Genomic DNA, 16,199 nt, shown 5'->3' with positions numbered 1-16,199 from the left:
CAACCTATGAGGTGCCTTCTAGAACTTCTCTTATTTTCCAGAGGAGGAAATGAGGCCCAGAGAACGGAAATGACTTGCCCAAGGTTAGTAAGTGGAGGAGGAGGAATTTTTGCCGAGATCTGATGATTGACACAACTAATACTTTAACCCACTGGACTGCAGGACCCCTCAGTGGGTGGCAAAGCTAGAAGTTTCTGCTTTAGAAATCTAGCCCTTCAAGTCTGGGAGTCGGGGTGCCGTGGCTCTCACAGCCCTCCGGGTCTTGTAGGGTTAAGATTGTCTTCCCCTCCTCTGAATACATGGCCCAGATGAAGTTCAAGTTATGACTTGATAAAAGTGCCTCTTGGTACCTCTGGATCCTGCTTTAAAAGGCAGGTGTATATTTGTGTGCATTCTATCCTTAGCTGAAGCTGACACAGGACTAATTGCATGGACTAACCCATCAGAGGTCACACTGCCCTGATGCCATTTGCCCCCTCTTCTTCTGGAACACAGGGAGCAGGAGGGTAACCAATATGCCAGAACCATCTGCCTGGCTCCTAATAATAAATTTTGAGAGGAACGGGTTTCAGGCAAGCATTGCTTATTAAAAAAAAGAGAGAAGAAGAAGAAGAAGAAGAAGAAGAAGGCTCTTCTCACACCCGGGCAGCCATCTGCCGTGTCCTCCACATGTGCCAAAGTAGTGGGAGGAGGAAAGGACTGCAGGGGGTGGGGACGGGAAAAGGGGCCACTGAGTCCTGCACTGCCAGCCGGGTAGCTCACACATTGTCTTCCTTTTGCCCGTGTGGACAGGACATTGCAGAGACAGAGAGAGAGGAGCACTCACTGGCTTTGACCTACCCAGTGTCTAAGCATAGCGAAAGCACAAGTCCTTCAAGATGCCAATGGTAGGTATCAGCTCCTGTGTATGGAGCGCTTCCTGTGGGTCAGGCACTGTGATAGCCGCTATATACATATTAGTTCATCTACTCCTGAAAACAAATCTATATGCACCCATTTTATAGATGAGAGACTGAAGGCTCATAGATGTTAAGTGATTCACCCAAGGTCACACAGCAAGGCCGCCTCTTCAGTATGCAATAATGAGGCCCAGCCTCCTCTCTACCCTGGCAACCCAGAGCAGGTTTTCCATGTAACAGATAAGCAGTTGACATCATCCAAGGGTGATCTTCCACCTCTAGTCCTGCCCCCAGATGCCCTCCTGCCCTCTGCCCTTGAGCTGACATGTAGGCTTCTCTGATCACCTAACCCGTTGCTCAGTGCCTCTCCCCATCTCACCCAGTCAAAGAAGCACAGGAGAAAAAGCTCCGAAACCATCCTGGAACCTTCGGAGAAGGTCAAAGAGCAGCTGGCTGAGGCTGAGCTTCGGAAGCTGAAGCAGCAGTTCAGGAAGATGGTGGAAAGTCGGAAGTCCTTTAACTTCCGTTCCCAGCAGAAGATCTCGAACCAGCGGTAAGTGATGTTCAGAGTTTCATACTAAGTGAACTTGGAGAAAACTTTGGATTTGGTTTCATGCAGTTTGCCTTCTCATGTCACCTCTGGGCGGGGATCTGATTCTGAAGCCCTCCTGGGTACCTAGGTGGGACAGCTTCAGTGGCAGGGGGGATTTATTCTCAGAAGCCAACCTGTCACCAGGGCCCCAAGGGGGAGCAGGACACCCATGTCTCAGGGACCCAAATGAAAACTTCCGGTTCCTGTTTCTTTCTACACGTGGATTTTGTTCTTCCGCATCTTCATCTCAGCGTTGGCTGGTAGAGGATGGCTGCCCCCAACTCCTGAGCTACCCAGGATGACACCCAGAGGCCACGGCTGCGGTGACTCAACTCGAATCCTACACTCCCAGGAAGGGGGGAATCTGATTGGCTTAGCTTTGGTCAGGTGTCTACGCCTGGCCCAATCAGCTGTGGCCAGGGGGCGGGAACTGGGCCTTAGCATACAAAAATGGCTCTTGAGGTTTGCTACCATGGTTCTAGCAACTGGAGTGAGGGGTTACTAGAGAGGAGGAAATCGCCAGGCTGCGGCTGTCCCAAAAGATGTTTCCTGCTGTGCGTCGTTATGGAATCTGCAAGAACAAATATTTGAAATTGGGTTGTCCTAGAAATTAGGATGTGGATAGCTTTTTTAGACAATAGAAAAGTGTTCCCTGGGGTTGAGTAAACAAATATCTTCAGATTCCCTTCAAAGGAATGTAATTCCTTAGCTACAGCCGTAACGTTTATACAGAGAGAAACTTCCCATTATTAGAAAGAAAATTATTAGAAACAAATCTTGGATGTTGTGTGAAGTTCAGAGGGTAGGGGAAGAGGGGTGGTTCAGATTTTCAGTAGATTTAATTCACACAGAGCTATTCCATAGGGGAGATTCATGTGAATTATAAAAATGCACTTTCTTAAGACACTTTACTGCCATCTGTTGGAAACACTGTCATTACGTAGGGATTTTTTTCTAACAAGATGAAGCATCCCCCAGGAAAGTATAATAAGTCAAGGAATCGATGATTGTTTTTCAAGCAGATAGAACTCCCTTTGGATGGTGCAGTCCACAACCTGCACTTCTGTGCCTGGTAGGCCTGATTCACAGCCTACCCGGGTGAGCATCAGGAAAAGCCTCCTCCCTGGTGGGTCTCTGACAGTTTTTCTTAAATCTTACCCTTAGTTCTACTTTTACCCCAGTCCATTTGATCTGGTTTCACTGTGATGGACCTGAAAGGAAGTGGGTGGAAAAGTAGAGATCTTAGATTCTTCTAGTGCAACACCTATAAAGGGGCCAGGACTTAGAAGAGCTCAGTGAGGTGCCTAGATTGCAGTATTTTTTTTTTAAAGATTTTATTTTTATTTATTTGACAGAGAGAAATCACAAGTAGGCAGAGAGGCAGGCAGAGAGAGAGAGAGGGAAGCAGGCTCCCTGCTGAGCAGAGAGCCCGATGCGGGACTCGATCCCAGGACCCTGAGATCATGACCTGAGCCGAAGGCAGCGGCTTAACCCACTGAGCCACCCAGGTGCCCCTAGATTGCAGTATTTAAGGAGGTGCTTCTTCCTCAGTGCTCGTCCTGCACCTGTACCCCCCAAGAGTGAAGGCTTCCTTAAATTTAGGGGCACCTCACCCCCAGTCCCAGCCCTGCTGATGAGACAGACAAACCTTCCTTTTGCTTTTACTGTGCCCTCCGAACTCCCAACTCTGGTGGACTCTCCTGCTCTTTTTTTCTCTTCACCTTAACAAAGACCCCCTCCCAAGAAGGGCTTAAGAGGGGGAGAAAGGTCCCAGCTGGTTTAGAAGACAAGAAGCTCTAGAATTAGGGGTACACTCCCACATGTGGCTATGTACATTTGTAGTTGGTGAAAGAAGATTAAAAATTCAGTTCTTCACTTGCACTAGCCACATTGCAAGTTCACTAGCCACATTGCAAGTTCACTAGCCACATTTCAAGTGCCCAACAGCACTTGACGGTGCCTGGTGGATGCTGTTGGGCAGTAGATAGAGAACATTCCTGTCATTATAGAAATTCTACTGAACATCGGCACCTGGGTGGCAGTTAAGCGTCTGCCTTCAGCTCAGGTCATGATTTCAGGGTCCTGGGATCCAGCCCAGAATGGGTCTCCCTGTTCAGCGGGGAGCCTGGTTCTCCTTCTTCTGTACTCGCGCGCTCTCTCTCTCTCTCTCTCTCTCCCTCTTCCTTGCTCTTGCTCTCTCTCAAATACATAAAATCTTTTTAAAAATGTGCATATGCCTGATTGAGGATCTTGTTACAAAGCAGATTCTGATTCAATAGGTCCTGGGTTGGGGCCTGAACTTCTGCATTTTTCCAAGCTTCCAAAGGACATCGAGGCAGCTAGGCTGTGGACCACACTGTCTGCAGCGTCAGGTGCCCAGACTTTGCCAGAAACTTGGCCTCAGCGCCATTTCCCATTGTTCATTTGCCATCGCCCAAGCCTTTTTTCATTCAAAAATCCCTGTTTGTCCACAGTCCTACCGCTGTCCTCTCCAGAGGAGGGAGAGGGAGAGAGAGGAGGAGACTTATGTCAGCCGATTTCATAAATCATTAGCACCCTGCGTAGAGAAACTGGGGGAGGTTGGAGGTTACTGCGCACCTCTGTGTTGATGCGAAATTGAAAATGCCTGCCTGATGGGCTTGCCTCTCATTACCAGAGATAATTGGCTGTGAAGTCTAGAAAGAAAGTCAGCAAAATCAGACAGATGCCTGTGAGCTGCTGGCAAAAGAAAGAACACCTCCCCCACCCCGTAGGTAATGGGTTTTGACAGGCACAGCTGCAAATTGTTCCCTAGGAAGAAAAGGCCCCCTAGCGAGGGGCAGAGCTTTGGGGTTGCAGGTGGCCAGAGCTCTAGACCCGGACCTGAGACCTGCAGTAAGCCCCCTGCCACCCTTCTGGGAGGAAGGTGACTTGTCTGCCTGTGCTTGCAGCGCTAAGGAGCCTGGAGCCGCAGAGTGAGGTGAACTCTGGGCCGCAGGGTGTGAACTCCGGGCCGCAGGGTTAATGACGTGCTGCTTTCCCAACAGCAAGGAAATCAAGGCCCTGCAGGAAGAGCAGGATGAGATCACTCTGCTTTTGGGTCTCATCAAGTCCTCAAAGAACTTGGATCTGAATGAGAAAAACTACATGGAGCTGTGTTTCCTGCTGCAGACCAAGGACGACTATGAGACCCTGATTAAATCAATGAAAGTGTTGTTGGCAGAACTGGATGAGAAGGTGTGGTCTTTCCCTTGGAGGGTTAACTGGAGCGTGAGGAGGAGGGGGCTGAAATGGGGTGGGGGGAGTACCCATGATGCCTTTGGCCAGATTTCACGCCCCATGTTCTAAAAGTGACCGAGCTTCCTCCCCAGCCTTGTGACCTCTACTCTCCCAGTCCATTCCTCCACTATGTTTTCCAGCACCTTCCCTCTCCACTCAGAGTAAATTCCCAACCCTACTGTGCCGATCAGGAGAAGTTAAGTTATGCAGCAATTAACACCCCCACCCTCAACTCAGTGGTTTAAAACAATAGAGGTCTTCCCTGTTCATGCTGTGTGTCTCATGGATTGGCTATGGGCTCTTGTATCTTCTCATCTGGGGCCAGGCAGATGGGGTATCCACCATCTTGAATATCGCTAGATGTTGTGACAAAGAGAGTTCTGGAGAGTCTCATACTGGCACTTGAATACGGCATCCTGGGAGTGGCACGTCACTTCTGCCCATGACCCAGAGGCTCAAAATTGTCTACCAAATCCATATATACTCCAACGGCCCATCCCCTAAATGGTCAACTCCACCCATCCACAAATGGAAGTGCGTGTATCCAGAAGGCAAAGAGCTGGAGACATTTGCTGGGCCGTGTTAGTGGTCCTATCCCTTACTATGGCTTGAAAGGTCCTGTGTGGTCTAGCCCCAGCCTGCCCCTCTGTCCTCATCCCATGTCATTCCTTTCTCAACTCATCTCCCTCAGCTGCAGAACACTTGTTTTTCTCCAAATATGCAAAAACTGTTCTTATCTCAGGGCCTTTGCACATGTTACCCTGATCCCTGCTTCTTGTCCTTTATGGCTCAGCCTAAATGTGACTTTCTTAGGAACACCTTTTCTGTACCCTTTCTCCTGATTAAAGTGTATCCCCCTTGCATTAGTTAGGTTCCTGGCCTAAATAAATAAATAGATAGATAGATAGATAGATAGATAGTATGCTCAGTAGTACTTTGAGAAGAGTTTTATAAGGCTCTATTTACAAGGGTGTGAGCCCAGAGTAGGGACACTGAAAACCCTGTAGGGTTAGCCGCAGTGGGCAAGGCAAACACTCTGGAACCTGAAGACAGAGAGCAAGCCGGGGCAATAAATACCCCAGCCTCTTTCTTCTCGCCCAGTGCAAGGGAGTCATCATGGGCTCCTTCTGGATCAGCCTCCTGGGGCCCAGACCCGGTTGGGTGGGATAGAGTGGAGAATGAACCTTCTGGGGACAAACAGAAGATCTCCCCAAACTCCCTTACCTCCTCTCATGACATGTCACGTCCCTCATAGCCCTTCTCCCAGTGGTAATTAGACTTTTAACACAGGAGTCATCTGTCTCTAACCTGTCACCTCCAGGAATGGCAAGGACCATGTCTGTTTTGTTCCTCTCTCTACCCATCCTGTGCCTATCCCATTGCCTGGCACGTAGTAGGTCCTCAATAAATATTTACTGACAGAGAATCTGGAACTATCATCCCATATTTCCTCTGCTTCAAACCCTTCAGTAATTTCCTTTTGTTCTTGAGCTCAGAGCCGAACTCTAATGGTTTGGTTTGTTGGCCCAGCTGCCTTGTGTCCCTCCTGCCCCTCCCACCATCTCTCCTGCCCTCCCCACCCCCGCCCCGGTGTTCTGTCCACACTGGCCACTTTCATGAGCCCATAGTGCTTTCTCTCGTTTGCAGGCCTTTGCACCTGCTGTTCCTTCTGCCTGGATTGCCCTTCCCCATCTTCTCTGCTTGGGGAGGTCCTCTTCATCCTTTAGATCTCAGCCCAAATGCTCTTTCTGCCAGAGGGTTGTCCCTTCATTTCCTCTCCAGATGCCCCTGCTGTCCGTGTCCAAAATACTTTATTTATCTCCCTTTTCCCAGGACTAACTCTGCTTTATAGCTCATTTCCAGCCCTAGGTTATAAGTTTCTGTGAGGGCAGAAACCATCATACTGTCTTGATTGCCATCATACCCTTTGTCGTCTGGCACAGAGCAGGTATTTAATAATCAATGATGAGTGAATGAATGAATGAATGAATATATGAATGAAAGAGAAAGGCAATAACAGTGAAGAAAGTGGAAAATTGAAGAAAAGAAGGGGATGTGGGTCCTCAGAAACAGTAGGCAAGCTACTTTTTAAAAAGATTATTATTTGTCAGAGAGAGCGAGCACAAGCAGGGAGAGCAGCGGGCAGAGGGGAAGCAGGCCCCCTACTGAGCAAGGAGCCCGATGCAGGACTCGATCCTAGGACCCTGGGATCACGACCTGAGCTGAAGACTGATACTTAACTGACTGAGCCACCCAGGCATCCCAACTATGTTGGGATCCTCAAGAGAATATGGTGCTCACTGACCTGTACAAAAACCCTCTCTGCTGAGTTCCATCTCAGGGTGGGCAGGTCCCAGAACCCCCTGCTGCTGTGCCCACCTCACAATTTCCAGAGCTGCTTCCTTGCTAGAGGTCACTGGAGGCAGGGACCTCCCGTAGCCCTGCCTGGCCTCAAAAAGCAAATAAGCCTGTGCCTTTATGCTGAGGCATAAATATAAATATGTTGCCTATGTGAGGTGCTCTCACATAGGCAACATATTCTTGTTAGTGGTCTTGTCTTTGTCTTCCCAAAGACAAATTAGAGGCCTAATTACTCTCAGCGTCACAAAAGCAACATCTGACATAAAGGCACCGAAGGGAATAGGAGGCTGAATGTAATCACAGGAGCCACTGGGATGTGCTGACCTACACCTTCCTTTGAAGAGGAGCTGGAGCCTGAGGTCTCTGGGTCAGCTCAGGCAGGGGCGGGTATGCCTTTAGGACAGGCAACGCTGTAGGCCCGGGAGGCTGCTGCCCCATCTACTGAGCCAACGTTGTGTTGAAGGTGCTGGGTGCTGCCTGTGCAGAGCCCAGGAGAGGAGAACCAAGTAGAACAGACTTCTGACTGCCTTGAACCAAAGCCTGGCTGCTAGTATCACTCCTAAACAGCCTTTACATGCCTTATGAGATTATGAGTCCCAGTGGTTCCTTGAAGCCTGATCATCTGAGCGGCCATCTTATTTGATGTACCAGTGAGAACAGACTGGGCTACAAGCAATGTAGTTCTTGACTAGAAGTGGCTGGAAGAATAGAAGTTTGTTTTCTCACATAATAAGTCTGTCTGGACAAAGGTCATTCCAGGAACTTTTTTAGTAGCTCTGTAATGATGGGTTGGTCTTTTTCTCTCTGATCCTCTTGGTCTCAAGATGGCTGCCAAAGCATAGCTGGTGTGACTTCTCATATCATCACATTCAGTGATGTGAAGAAGGGCTGAGGGGCAGGTTCTTACACTCTAATGAGGAAAAGAATATTTCACAAAATCTTTCCAGCTGATTTTCCTTCATTGGCCAGGGCTAGAGTATATATCTACTTCTAGATCAATCACTGGCAAAGGGAAATGAAATTCTTATCGTTGGTTTGGGATAGACCCAAATTCTTTCCTGTCATCTATGGCAAGAGTGTATGTCACTTACTTGAAGTCAGAATCAATGATCCTAAGGGCCTGGTGTGTGAGGAATCCTTTTGGCTACAGGTGATATGAAACCCAACCAAAAGAAGCTTGGACCAAAAGGTGAGTGAAATTCATGTGCGCAGGTAAAAGCAAAACCTCTAAATTGCCTCATTTTACCCAAACTGGCTAAGTGCAGTTGAGTTGAACATGCATTCAAGAAAGAAATTAAAATTCTATTTGTAGGAAAAGAAGGAACATTGCAGTTTTTATTTTAGCATGCTTACATTAGTGAACTGTATAATTTGTACCCATACAGATGTTTATTTAACACAGCTGGGGGTTTCTTTCTCTCTCTTCTTCTTCTTCTTTTTTTTTTTTTCCAGATTGTTCAGATGGAAAAAAAAATTACAAACCAAAAACAGATCTTCGCAAAGATACAGGAAGCCAATGACCCCCGGAAACTGCAGAAGCAGATCCACGTTCTGGAAACCCGTTTGAATCTTGTACGTAAGGTGTTCTCTGCAGCTTTGCAAACAGCTCTGCCTTCTCTTGCTCAGAGTAGAGAATGATGTCTGTGGAGCCATTAGCAGAACCTACCCATCCTGTTGGTTGAGTCAGGAGAAGGTGAACTAATGGCGTTCATACAAGCCAGGCAGCCTTTTAGACTCATCACCCACTCTGTTCCACCCACTCTGTTCCACCCACTCGGCCCATTGTTACCCAAGGTGCCTTTCTCCTTCTTGCTCTCCGCACTTTATGCACTATGCTGTTGCCCCCACGTCCTCTTTTCTAATCCCCCACCTCTCCCGGGATGACTATTTTTAGTGCCTTGACTTAAAAACTTGCTCATTTTTCAAAAGCAGCTCAAATATTACCCTTCAGCAAGAGAATTAGTAAGACTTTCTTCCCCCATTGCAATCTGCTCATGCCTCTATTAGACCTAGTGCTTTTTGGTTGTTGTTGATATTGTCTCTAGGAAATATTCAGCATAGACATGCATAACTTGGTAAAGAGAAAAGTGATGTTTCCTGATCACTTCAATTTATAGTGACTTTGTGCATTAAGCAGGGTTCTCTGAATTATGAACTGGCTTACGCACACACACAAAAATGAATTGGCCATAGAGCAGAAAAATTTAGGGACAAAAGTGGGGCCTTCAGGCATAGCTGGATCCCGGTGCTCCAAACATGTCTTCAGGATACTTTTTCTGTCCATCTCTCCTTTGGATGGAGATGACTTCATTCTTGGGCAGCCCCCAATGTGAACAAACACCAGCAGAAAAGGACCATCTCTTTCCTAAGAGTTCAATCACAAGTTCCAGGGAGGGTTCCCATTGAGCCGTCTTGGATCAAGTGTCCATGCCTCAGCCAATCACTGTGCTCAGAAGAATACATGGACCTGAGTCACATGACTACCCTTGGATCACTCAAGGGTAAGAGAGGTCAGCCCTATCCAACAATGTGGACTGAGAGCTGAGAAGAAGTGGTAAAAAAGCAAAAAGAAGGGAAGAAAGAATGCTGAGCACATACACACACGTTCCAGTCTGACTAGTGAAATAACAGTTCCCACAACATAATCCAGGAGAGAGGACAAGTGAATTGATTTGGAGGGAAGCCGGTCAGTGCCTCACTATACAAAGTGCTTACCTTCCCCCAAACTCTGACCACCAGGCTTTAACCAGGGATGGCTGAAGTTAATTGGATCTGATTTCTTTCTCCCAGTTACCTGGAAGTGGACTGAACGCAAGGCAGTGTCTTTTTAATATCCATGCCCAGTGATTTGCACCCATGCCTCAGAGGGCCTAGGATGTGTGTTAAAAAGTAGATTCCTGGTTTTGAGTCAGTAATTCTCTAGATTCACTGTTTTTTTTTTTAAGATTTTATTTATTTATGTGACAGACAGAGATTACAAGCAGGCAGAGAGGCAGGCAGAGAGAGGGGAGGAAGCAGGCTCCCCGCTGAGCAGAGAGCCTGATGTGGGGCTCGATCCCAGATCTCTGAGATTATGACCTGAGCCGAAGGCAGCGGCTTAACCCACTGAGCCACCCAGGCGCCCCGATTCACTGGTTTTGAATCAGAACCTGTAAGGCTTAGACCCAGGTTTCTGTACTATTAAACAACCTCGGTGAAACTGAAGGTCCCCTTGGTTAAGAATCATTAATGCCCAGTACAGTGTGAAGCTTAGAGTAGGTACTTAGCAAACATCTATTCATGGAATGAACGAATGAATGAATGAACAAATGCATGCATGATTTTCTTTTTTGCATTCATGATTTAATGATGACTTGTCTACAGAGCTGTGCTTTTTTGTAATAGATCTGTTTAGAGTTTCTGTTTCTTCCTGAGTCAATTAAGTAGTTTGTTTCTTTCTAGAAATTTGTCCATTTCATCTCAGTTATCCTAATTTGTTGTTTTACAGTTGTTCTTAGTACATTGCCTTATAATTCTTTCTATTTCTGTAAGGTCTATAGTAATGTCCCTTCTTTCATTTCTGAGAGGAGTGCTGCTATTTTACTTCTCAGACAGGTCCCCTTTACCCACTTACCTTACCAGGTCTGGCTGTGCCTTTTGGTAGATTAGGTAGCCATCTCTAAAGGTTATTTCAGGGTCCCAGAATACCACAGGACTTAAAGCCTCCTCCACTTACTCAGTGGGGTCTGAGAGCCCTCCCATTTTTATCCCACAATCGGAGGATAGGTAGCATGTCAAGAGTCCTAGAGTAAAATTCACACTAAAGTGTGAAGGAATAATGACCAATATCTTCTTTTTTTTTTTTTTAAAGATTTTATTTATTTATTTGACAGAGAGAGATCACAAGTAGGCAGAGAGGCAAGCAGAGAGAGAGGAGGAAGCAGGCTCCCCGCTGAGCAGAGAGCCCAATGCGGGACTCGATCCCAGGACCCTGAGATCATGACCCGAGCCAAAGGCAGCGGCTTAACCCACTGAGCCACCCAGGCGCCCCATGACCAATATCTTCTTAATGATAAGTAGAAGATAGAGAAAGAATAAGAATGATTCTGTTCCTGGATTCCCTTCCATTGTGTGGTGGCCACAGAAACATCCTACAGAGAAACACAGGGCCAGGACTAGGGCTAGGCAAGTAAAGAGCCCAGGATGCAAAATTTGAGGCATTCCCTCTTAGGCTCATGGAAATGCGGGGCTGACACTGGGAGAGTGAGTACCTTCTTAAATTTTGCATTCTGGTGGTGTACCTCGCCTTCCCCCTTCTTGCAGAAACCCAAAGTTTCTCAGAACATGCTTTGGAAAACTCTGATCGAAGCTACTTTATATCCATTAGGAATATTTTCTGCCATTGTTTCTTTTCCGTGTCTATGTGAGCACTTTGCATAAAAAACTTTTTTTAAGATAAATTTAATAAGATGTACAGAAAAGTGGAGGGAATAAAATAATGAACGCCCACATGCCTATCACTTAGATTTAATAATCGGTAACATTTTACTATATTTGTTTCACCGTTCTTTCCCCTGAAGTATTTTAAGGTAAATTACAGACATCGTCCTATTGCACCCCTAAATACTTCTGTTTGCATCTCTAAAGATCAAGCATTTTCTTTCATAGCCATGAAACCTTATCACATCTTACAAAATTAATGCTATTTCCTTAATATTGCCCACCTTAAAATTTCTCTGGCTGGCCCCAAAATGTCTTTTAAAGTTGGAGCCAATCAAGTTTCACGTGATCATTAGGTCTCTTAAATTTATCTGGTTGACAGCAGTGGTTCCCAAGCAGAGATGATTATGCCCCTAAAGGGACATTGTATCCAAAGAGACATTTTTGCTTGTCACAGCTGGGTTGGGGGCTGTGCTGCTGGCATTCAGTGGGTAGAACGTAGAGATTGCTTCTTTAACACTCCAAGCACAGGATAACTCTCCACCACAAAGAACCAACCGACCCCCAACAGTGCTCTACAGCTTTTCCCAACCATCAACCAGTTGAAGAGTCTGGGTCAGCTGTGATATAGAAAGTTCTACCTTCTGGATTCAGCTGATTGTTTCCTCGTGGTGTCATTTACCTTTTCCCCTCTCCCCTGCCATTGCAAAAAACTGGGAGTTAAGTGTAAATGTCATCAAGAAATTTAAAATCTAGGGACGCCTGGGTGGCTCAGTTGGTTGGACGACAGCCTCCGGCTCAGGGCGTGATCCTGGAGTCCCGGGATCGAGTCCCACATCAGGCTCCCAGCTCCATGGGGAGTCTGCTTCGCTCTCTGACCTTCTCCTCGCTCATGCTCTCTCTCACTGTCTCTCTCTCTCAAATAAATAAATAAAATCTTTAAAAAAAAAAAAAAAAGAAATTTAAAATCTAGGGAGTTGGGGAGGGGGGAGCAAGAAACTTGCCTAAGACCACTTAGCCATGGTGCCTGGGTGGCTCAGTGTAGGTTAAACCTCTGCCTTTGGCTCAGGTCATGATCTCAGGATCTCAGGATTGCATCGGGCTCTCTGCTCAGTGGGGAGCCTGCTTCCCCCTCTCTCTCTACCTGCCTCTCTGCCTGCTTGTGATCTCTGTCAAATAAATAAATAAAATCTTAAAAAAAAAAAAAAACACTTAGTCATTTGGGGGCCAACTTCAGCCTCTCAGCACTCCAGCCTCTGTGCTCTGGACCTCCGGTGGGAGGTGGTGGGGAGACCTTCCCACCCTTTGGCTGCCTTCTGGAGGCCTGTCTCGTGCCCCAGGAGGGAGCTCAGTTTTGAAGCACAGCCCTGCCCACAGGTCACCGTGCACTTTGACAAGATGCTGACCACCAACGCCAAGCTCCGGAAGGAGATCGAGGACCTGCGGTATGAGAAGGCTGCTTACGACAACGTGTACCAGCACCTCCAGCGACGCTTGCTGATGCAGAAGAAAACCATGAATATGGCTATTGAGCAGTCTGCCCAGGCCTATGAGCAGAGGTGGGCTGGGGGGAGACCGTAGGGGCAGAGATGCCTCTTAGCCCCCTGCTGAGCACCTCTGCCCGTGGGCTTGTGTCTTGAGGGATCTTACCTCTTCATCATAACTCTGAGCCCTGACTGTGTGCCAGGCACAGTGCTTGATGCTCTGGGGATCATTCAACCCTCGCAGCTGCCTGGGGTGGGGGTTATAGCCATCTTTTATGATAGACCAGGATATGAAGGCTTTGAGCTGCCAAAATACTGAACCCGAGAGCTAGGTAAACAGTGGAGGGTTGAGATTCAAACCTTTCTTCTGAGCCCTCTCCTCCAGATGCCCCTGCTTTGAGTCCTGGGTTATCTCCTGGCTTCATACTTGTAGGGGCGAGAGGAATATTAGTTGGGCTGTGAAGAGCATAGGTTTTGGAGTTGGAGAGATCAGGGTTTGAATTCTGGTTCTGTCGCTACTATATTATTGTAGGACGCTTTGGGGGTTAGTGAGGATTAAATAGTATATGGATATAAGGGTTGGCTGGGCCACAGTAATTGACAAGTGCTGATAATGATGAGGTGGTGATGGTTGTGGTTGTGGTGGTGGTGGTGGTGGTTGTGATGATCATGGTGGTCGTGGTGGAGGTTATGGTCGTGGTAGCGATGGTTGTGGTGGCGGTGATGGTGGCGGTAGTGGTCATAGTGGTGGTGGTGATGATGATGACAGATCATTTCCTGGTTATGGTCTAGAGCTGGCAGCTCCAGTGACTCCGGTAAGGAGGGCTGTTCCTCCATCCCCAGAGCCTCCATGAGTAAAAGAAGTGATGGTCATCGGCAGCAATTCCCTCCACTCTGGTAGGGAGAAGGGAGGGGAAAGGGAGCCTCTGGACACCCAGACTGGGCCCCACCTCTCACAGGCTGGAAGCCATGGCTCGGATGGCCGCCATGAAGGACCGCCAGCAGAAGGACATTTCTCAGTACAATCTGGAGATCCGAGAGCTGGAGCGCATCTATGCCCATGAGACCAAGCTCAAGTCTTTCTTGCTTATCAAGCTGAATGACCGTCTGGAGTTTGAGGAGCAGGCCAAAAAGGAAGAAGGTACACTCTCCAGGCATGCTTTGTCACTCTCTCTCAACTGAGGGGGCCCAAGTCCTGCTGAGTAGGGTTGTCAAATTTAGCGAATAACATTATGTCTAGTTAAATTTAAATTTTAGATAAACAGTGAATACATTTTTAAAATTAAGTAAAAAGTTATTTGTTGCATATCTACAATTAAGCCATAATTATATTTGATCAAAATGTACGGTTTGTCTGAAATTCAAATTTAACTGGGTGTCCTGTATTTTATCCACCAACCCTACCCCACAGGCTGTGTCCTTACTCTGAGGCTCCCCTTCCATTTTCTGGGGGAGCAGACTTGGGTGTTGGGTCCCCAGCTTTGGTGATCGGCTAGGAGGATTCACAAGAGTCAGCGTGCAGTGACATGCATGGCTACGCGGTAGGGATCCAAAGCGCACGCAAGCAAAGAGGAAAGCCACATGGGGCAAAGTCTGGAGGAAATCAGGCACAAGCTTCCAGAATCTTCTCCCAGGGCAGTCACATAGGACATGCTTAATTGCTCCAGCATCCCCTTGTGACATTTATGAAGAGGTGTCTACTAGGGGAGCTCATTAGAGCCTCCATCCCTAAGATCTCACTGGGGGCTGGCCATGTAGGGGTCTTCTCCCTTGTGTGCCCCAGTTCAGCCTCCTGGAAGGAAAGCATGCATTCAGCATAAACCATACACACCATCTGCACGGTGTAACCACAGTGAGGCACTCCTAGCATTGAGGGAATGTCTGATAACCATCCACGGAACCATTTACCATTTAAGTGCCCAGATACAGCCAGGGGCCAACCTTGCAAGAAGAGCCCTTTCTGAGGCCAGCAGTCTCATGGCTGTTGTTTTTACTTTCTCCCGAACAGACTGAAAAGTCTGAGCTCTTCAGAGAGCCCACCACCACACCCCGTGGAAGCTGTATTTGTGTTTTGTTCTTTTAGCATCTCCTGTCTCCTCCTGCCTTTTCATTTGGGACTGTGGTGTTGCAGAAAGTGTGTTTCTGAGAAACCCCACCTCTCACTCTCTAAATAACAGCAGGTAAAGGAGTCGCAGGGCCAGATGTGCCTAGGAAGATCTAGAAAGATCTTTGTGATGGCCCTTTGGAGGCTAAATCAGAGACAAGACTGAGTTCAGCAAAGGTGAGGCTGTGGCAGGCATTAGGCAGGAGAGAACAGAGCTTGGAAAACTTTCTTGGCTTTAGTTCCTTAAATTTGCCAAGGTCTGAGCCTGCCAACAGGATTTCCTTGATCTTCACCCTGCTCAGATGTCACCTCCTTTGAGAGGCCTTGCCGAGCCACACAGCTACCCCGTCACAGCCCCTGATACTGCTCTTCTGTGACCAGAGCCACAGCATGGTGATGTGTTTCTTATGTTTACATAGGTATCTCCTTTTCTTTCCTCTTTTTGTCTGATTCCTCCACTGCATGCTCCATGGGACAGGGGTTTTGTATCTGCAGAGCCCAACACAATGTCTGCACATAGTAGATGCTCAGTTAAACATCTGTGACATGACTAAGGAGTAAAGCGCTTGCCCCCTCTCCTGGAGAAGTCTAGTCTCCTCCCCAGGGCACAGTGACAATATTACGGAGCACGTCTCCCTGCCCAGCACTGCTCTGAGAGACTTCCCTTCAGATTCACGGTTGCTGGCTTCTCCTTTCTAGCTCTCAAGAGAAAGAAGCACAGGAAGAAGACCAAGGGTGAGAGTTTCGAGAGCTATGAGGTGGCCCACCTCAGGCTGCTCAAGCTGACCGAGGACGGGAACCTGAATCAGCTCGTCGAGGACTTTCTGGCCAAGGAGGAGAAGAACTTCGCCAGGTTCACATACGTCACAGAGCTCAACAATGACATGGAGATGATGCACAAGAAGACCCAGAGAATCCAGGTCAGGTGGCTCTTCTTCCCTAGGCCTGGGACCTGCACATCCTCAGCACAGCCTTTCTCAAAGCAGCTTCCTCAAAACACTCCTCGAGATGCCCTATAAAGAGGGCCTTGAGGTCTAGTCGGTTTGGGAAACACTATATTCCTCCAGGGATCCTCCCTACAT

General features: G+C 47.6%; 1 protein-coding gene across 1 annotated transcript in view; it reads left to right on the top strand.

The window, feature by feature from the left end:
- Positions 1–1,378: 1,378 nt before the first annotated feature.
- The window catches only part of CCDC63 (coiled-coil domain containing 63), a 29,090-nt gene continuing 14,269 nt past the window's right edge, over positions 1,379–16,199 (top strand). The window contains exons 1-6 of the mRNA XM_044241111.1: positions 1,379–1,452; positions 4,518–4,707; positions 8,563–8,682; positions 12,907–13,088; positions 13,973–14,154; positions 15,817–16,037. Of these exons, the coding sequence (XP_044097046.1) occupies positions 1,394–1,452; positions 4,518–4,707; positions 8,563–8,682; positions 12,907–13,088; positions 13,973–14,154; positions 15,817–16,037 (954 nt within the window). The 5' untranslated portion in view covers positions 1,379–1,393. The remainder of the gene's footprint in view (positions 1,453–4,517; positions 4,708–8,562; positions 8,683–12,906; positions 13,089–13,972; positions 14,155–15,816; positions 16,038–16,199) is intronic.

This window comes from Neovison vison, chromosome 3 (genome assembly GCF_020171115.1).
Source record: "Neovison vison isolate M4711 chromosome 3, ASM_NN_V1, whole genome shotgun sequence".
Classification (NCBI taxonomy): domain Eukaryota; kingdom Metazoa; phylum Chordata; class Mammalia; order Carnivora; family Mustelidae; genus Neogale; species Neogale vison.
Note: the sequence above shows the minus strand (reverse complement) of the source record. Positions and strands in the feature narration are given on the sequence as shown.